We start from the raw sequence: 6056 nt of genomic DNA, 5'->3' as shown, positions 1-6056 counted from the left end.
TTATTTCAGCGTGTACTCGGTAAGTGATCTGTTCAGCACGAGGTGCTACGGGTGGATTTGGGGAAACTGCCACCAGCGAGGCTGTAGATGGGGACACAGGAAGTGCTTGGGGCACTGGGGCAGGTCGTTGAATCCTGCTCCGTAGTGTGGCAAGCATGTGGAAGAGAAGCACTCCTAACCAATGAAAAACTGAAGTACATAATACAGCGTTTTCCTCCTGCTGGGGTGGTGCCATGGGCTGCTGCTTGTGGTTAAAATGCTCCAGTTCTCAGGCTACCTGTGTCCCTGACCAGCCGTGGGTGCCTTTGTGAAATGACGAGCTTAGTTACTGTTTTTTATAAATTACACTTGCACTGAAGGCACTCTGTAAGTATTTCTGGAAGTTTCAGCCATTCCTTCCCTCGTCTCTAGTACTGCAGTATATTTAGATCATAGAATTCTAAACATTCACATGTGCATGGTTGGGTTTCAGTAGTTTTCTTGGTGATGGCGCTGGTAATTAAGCCTGAGGTGCCAAAGTTGGAGTTCTTTGGAAGCCAGAACGGTGCTGGGTTTAGCTCTTGCAGCACAAGTCACCGTGATTCATGTTGCTTCATTGGATGCTTTGGACAGCCGTGCTGGACACACACGTAGCTCATGCTGTCGATTATCAGATACAATCCTTTGTTTAAATACCAAGTAATCTATTGTGTTAAAATGTGCTGGCAGTAGGCTCTGTTCATGCAGCTGCATTGTAACGAGGCTTTCCCCTACAGCCCAGGAAGAGCCACGGACATTGGGCTGGGAGCTGTCTTTGTCTTGCCAGACTAGGAGGATCACAATAAATTGCATTTCATGTGGCAAAGTCGTATGAAATGCTTGAGGCATGTCTGGGTGTCCAGTGGTGCGGGATTAGTTTGGACACGAGCAGCTGCTGCTGGGTACTGGGCCGGTGGCCTCACCCCTGTCGGGAATGTCACTGGGACTTGGGCAGAGGGAAAGGACCCAAACAGCAGCGGGGGGTGCAGGGGGGGCTGCCCTGTGGCTGAGCGGGTCAAGGTGGGGAAGGCTGGCGCTGCATTAAAGGCTGCCAACTGCTGCTTTTCACTTTTTCATGCCTTCAAGTGATGGGGAACAGGGCAAGCTGCAGTTGGTGTTTCACTCTTTGAGTTCTTCAGGGTATTGTCCGGATTCTGAAAAGGCTTTGGCGAGAAGAGGTTTTGTGGTTCCTCAATAGCTGCGCTGCAAGGGGCTGGGTTTCAGTGTCTTTGTCTCCGCAGCTCCTGCAGGCTTCAGCAGCCTTTTTTCCTCAGACTCTTATTTTTCCAGTAACTTGTCCTGATTTCTGCTGTTGCAGCATCGGCTGCTTCTTATGTGAAACTGTTCCAGCCTGAATGCGATTCCAGCGTTCAATGTGCTTGAACTTGTCCAACTCCCTTGATAAGCGAGCCCTGGTTTTTCTTTCTGTATCAAAATGGGAAGTGTTTCGGAGAACAGCGAAGCGCCCCAGAGCAGGAGGGTGACCAGGTGCCCCTCAGCGGGGCTGGCGCAGCCCTGGCCTTGGCCACCTGGCAGAGGCAAATGCAATGTTTGCACAAAAAAACAACCTCTGTCCTGGCTGTGAGCAGCTCTGCTCTGCGGTGGGGGCTGAACTCCGCTATAGGGGACAGGAGCTGCTTTACTTTAAGGCTGAAGGCAGGCGCTTTCAGGGCGCAAGTGTCTCCCTGGCCCACTTGAACGACAAACCTGGGAGCAGGGACAAAGGTGTCCTGCAGTAATGCAAAGCCACAGTCCCACGCTGCGGGTGCCCAGGCGCTGAGCTGCTGGTTCAGCACGGGTTTGGTCTGGTTTTACCCTCCCCCCCAAGACTCTTTCCAAGACAAGAAGGGCTGGACCCTGCCCTGGCGCTGTTAGCCATCCCTCAGGGCGAGCAGCTCCTCAGCTGCTCTTGCTGTGTCTTTCCCAGCAGAGCTGGGGAATGACGTGCTGCCAGGAGTAAAAATAGAGCTGCTGCTGCTGCTGCACCTCCCCTAAAGCCAAGCAGCCACCCTGGCGTTGGTGGTGTCCCCCGGGCCACAGGGTGCTTCCTGGTGCCTGTGAAACTGTTCCTGCTCTTTCATGATTTATGGGCACTAAAAAATATTCCCACTTGAATTACGATGGCGTTGGCGCCCGTGTGGCTCCCCTGGGCCCTGGCTCTCGCCAACCCAGGGTTGCCTTTTCCCGAAGCCTCAGCATGAGCAGGGCTGGTGGCGACGCAGGCCCGGGGAGGGCGGCAGCTGCCTCCTTTGCCCCAGCCGGCCCTCCCCGGTGCCAGAAGACAAATCCTGCGCTGCAGCTGCCTCCAGCACCAGCTCCCTGCCTGCACCGGGGTCTCCGTGGCCCCCACCACCTGGAGCCAGCGGCCCTTGGTGGGTGCTGGCATGGACCTTGACCTGCTCACGACACCCATGCAGCCCCAGCTGTGGGGGTTTTGTTTTTTTTTTCTTTTTTCCCCTTTTTCACCCAGCTCCAGTTTGATGGGAGGATGACGCTGGCCGGGCGGGTTGGGAGGGGGATCGCAGCCCCAGAGGGGGTGAAGCTGCAGATCCAAGCACCCACCTGCCCCAGCAGCACCCCATGGCTTGGGGGGGGCACACGTTCGTGCTCCTGCCCGCCCCAGCCAGGACGAGGCTGCCGGGGCCGGGCTAGGTGCAGCGGCCCGAGCTGAGCTGAGCCGAGCCGAGCCGAGCCGCTGGCCCCGCCCGCGCGACCCCGGCTCCGGCTCCGCCCGCCCGTCCCCGCCATGGCGGCGGCGTTCACCGCCCTCCGCGTCCTGCTCGGGCTCTTCTTCCTGCTGACGGGCGCCGCGAAACTCTCGGAGCAGCTTTCGGCCGACCTGCACCGGCACATGGTGAGCGCGGCCGCGGCCACGGCGGCGGGGGGGCGGCGAATCGGGGAGGGGGGGGAGCGGCCGGCCTGGTTCGGGGGGTGCAGGACCGAGCCCCTAGGGTGCAGGACTGAGCCCTCGCCGGGGGGTGTGTTGAGCCGTCGGGGTGCAGGGCTGAGCCTTTCAGGGGAGGGGGTGAGCAGGTTGGGGTGCAGGGCCGAGCACTTTGGGGCTCAGGCCTGAGCCTTTTAGGGGCTGAGCGCGTTGGGGTGCAGGGCTGAGCCTTTCAGGGTGAGCAAGCCTGAGCCCCTTGGGGTGAAGGGCTGAGCCTTTTGGGGTGAGCAAGCCAGAGCCCCTTGGGGCACAGGGCTGGGCCTTTCCAGGGAAGGGACTGAGCCCCTTGGGGTGCAGGACTGAGCCTTTTGGGGTGCAGGGCAGAGCCAAGCAGACTCACCAGAGGGGCTGTGCCCCCCAGCCCCAGGCTCAGGGCAGCTCTGCTCCCCTCCCACCCATCCCAGAAGTCGCAGTTCGTGCGGTTCGCCGAGGTCTTTCCCCTGAAGGAGTTTGGGTTCACGCCGGAGCCCGGCCGGTACCTGGAGGCGGTGGGCTGGACGGAGGTGGTGGCCGGGCTGCTGCTGGCGTTCGGGCCCCAGCTCCTGCAGGAGATCAGCAACTTCGTCCTCAGCGTCGTCATGATCGGTGAGAGTGAGCGGGCACCCACCGCCCTGCGCAGGGTCTTGGGGGATCACTCAGGGAGGGACCTCGGTTCCCACACTCTGCTCCTCGCCCAGGTGCCATCTACACGCTGCTGGTGCTGCGGGAGCCCCTGGCCATGTGTGCCCCCGCCACCCTCTGCCTCGGCCTACTCCTGCTGCTCAACATCCGCGGGCACGCAGACCCCCCCAAGCCCAAGTTCGAGTGACCGGAGGCGGGAAGGACGGGTGGCTCTGCTGGTGGGGAGCGATGCCCTTATGGTATTTTTGGGGACAGCATTGCGTCCTGCAAGGTAACTCGCTGCTGATGCACGGTGTGTCCTCTCCTGCTGCTGCTGGGGCCCTGGTGCTGGTTGTCCCCACGCTGCGGGACCTGAGCTGGTGCTGAGGGTCGGTGGCTCTGGCACCGCTGTGACACCGCCACTGCTCCAGCAGCTCCATTGCTAAACTCGCACAAGGTGGCCAGCTCTTCCCAGCGTTGGGCCACGTTGGGCTGGGGCTGGCTCTGCTTTCCTGGGGGCTTTTGTATTTTGGAATAAAGCCTCTTGTTTTTCACAGTTTGCCTTCCCTGTTTATTTCTGCCTCCCCCGACACTGAGCTGTGGGGGCCGAGGCGATGTCCCAGGGCTGGAGGTCCCCGTCCTCTGGAGCAGCTTCTGGGGACAAGGACCGGAGACAGGTGGGAACTGGTAGCAGCTGGCACGGGGGCAGACAGCCGGTGGGAAAGTTTGTGTGGGAGCGGGAGCCCTCCGCCCTTCTGGAGCCACCCGGCAATGTGCCAGGCCACTTGCTGCACGTCGGGGGGGGGCAACAGCAGCAGCATGACCCCCCCAAATCCTGTTCCTGGGCAGACAAATGCTTTTTGAGGATCTTCCTCCAATGGGGCTCCGCAGCCACAGAGACACCTCTGCCACCCTGGAGGGGCACGGCCAATGCCGGCTGAACCCCAAGATCACGTTTGAATCCAGTGCGTCTCCCATCAAGGCGTCTGGAGTGGCTACTGGGGGGAGACTGATCATCCTGGGATAAACAGAGGGGCTACAACATCCCTGTACCCCCCCCAGCGGGACCGGAACCACCTTGGGGTGGCACTTTTGATGTCCTAAAGATCAAGATCATGCAAAGCAGCGAGTCAGATGCTCTCACCCCCTTGCCCTGGGCAGTCCCAGGGTGGTGCTCTCCCTAAATCCAACTTTGAAGCCGACAAAAGCACTAAGAGCCGGGAGGAGGCAGATTCCAGCTTTCATCCCTTTCAGGGCATCCCCCTTTTACCCCAGCTGCCGGGTGTGGAAACTTGACCCTCTGCCGCTTTCATCCCAGCGTGGGTGGGAAAGGGGCCCTGGGAAATGGTCCTAGATGGGGCTGAGGGCATGCAGGGGGGCTGGCTGCACTGGTACCAGCATAGCTGGCCCCCCGCTGCATACCCCCAGCCCAGTCAGCCGGCGCAGGGAGTCTTAGCATGGCTCCAGCAGGGAATCCCCCATTACATACACACGCAGGTGCTTTCCCTAGTCCTGCGGCTGTCCTGCAGGCAGTGACACCCACGGGGGCTTGGGGTGGCGGGGGGTGGTGGTCAGGCAGCCCCTGCCCCCCCCAGCACTTAAAGCCTTCCCCAGCCTGGCTGGGTCAGACAGCGAGGAGCAGCCTGAGGGGACGCAGCTGCTCCAGCCTGAGCCGGTGGGGTAAGTAACCAGCTGGGTGTGGGTGAGATGGTGCATCCCCTGTGCAAACACGGATGGGGGAAGGGAAAGGGGACCACTTGGGGAGGAGGGAGTTGGGGGCTCCTTGGGGGTCTGCGCTGGCTTTGCAGAACAACTAAAGCTCACTGGGATGGGCCCTGCATCCCCCCTAAGGCTTGGCGGCTCATGCCCTGTGTGCCTTGGCCCCGTGCTTGGTGCTGCATGTGCCGAATCTGGCCTTGCCGTGCTGGAAAACACCCGCTGGGTGACTCAGTGCCGTCGGCGAGGTGTGGGCAGGCGGTGATGGGAGGTGAAATAGCTGCAGCCTGGGGATACAGCCGTTGCGGCACAATGTGGTTTTCCATGGCTGGGACCGGCAAACGACAGGGTGGCAAACCAGCCTCGTGCAGGGCTGGGGGGGCGCGGGGGGCTGCCAGCCCCGTGCTCCTATCCCCGTCCGTGCCTGCAGTCTCTCCACTCTGGTGCATGCTGAGCCAGTGGGTGACTTCTCCCTGGATGCACTGCGTGGGGGGATTTGGGGTGCTGGGAGTGGGATGGGGACCGGGTGGCCCCAGCAGGCACGTGGCTGCGTGGGAGGCGTTAAGCCCCACAGCTGCCAACTGGAGCCAGTGCAGCACCTCCGGGTGCTGCCGGCTGCGGCTCTGCCCCTCAGCTGCGACGCAGCTGCGCCTGCTGCTCCTCAGGGAGCCCTGCCTGGGTGGCTGAGGGTGGCCCCATGGCTCCTTCATGGCATGGGGGGATGTGGCTGGGGTTGAGCTGAGAGGGGGTCCCGGAGCCCCTTGTCTCCGGCAAGGAG

General features: G+C 61.3%; 1 protein-coding gene across 1 annotated transcript; it reads left to right on the top strand.

The window, feature by feature from the left end:
• The first annotated feature begins 2764 nt into the window (after positions 1–2764).
• On the top strand, positions 2765–3788 carry TMEM35B (transmembrane protein 35B). Its single transcript, XM_086480299.1, has 3 exons — positions 2765–2872; positions 3367–3547; positions 3640–3788. The coding sequence occupies exons 1-3, from the start codon at positions 2765–2767 to the stop codon at positions 3768–3770; spliced, it is 420 nt and encodes a 139-aa protein (XP_086336425.1). The 3' UTR covers positions 3771–3788.
• Positions 3789–6056: the final 2268 nt, after the last annotated feature.

This window comes from Leptosomus discolor, chromosome Z (genome assembly GCF_034619465.1).
Source record: "Leptosomus discolor isolate bLepDis1 chromosome Z, bLepDis1.hap2, whole genome shotgun sequence".
In the NCBI taxonomy this organism is placed as follows: Eukaryota; Metazoa; Chordata; class Aves; order Leptosomiformes; family Leptosomidae; genus Leptosomus; species Leptosomus discolor.
Note: the sequence above shows the minus strand (reverse complement) of the source record. Positions and strands in the feature narration are given on the sequence as shown.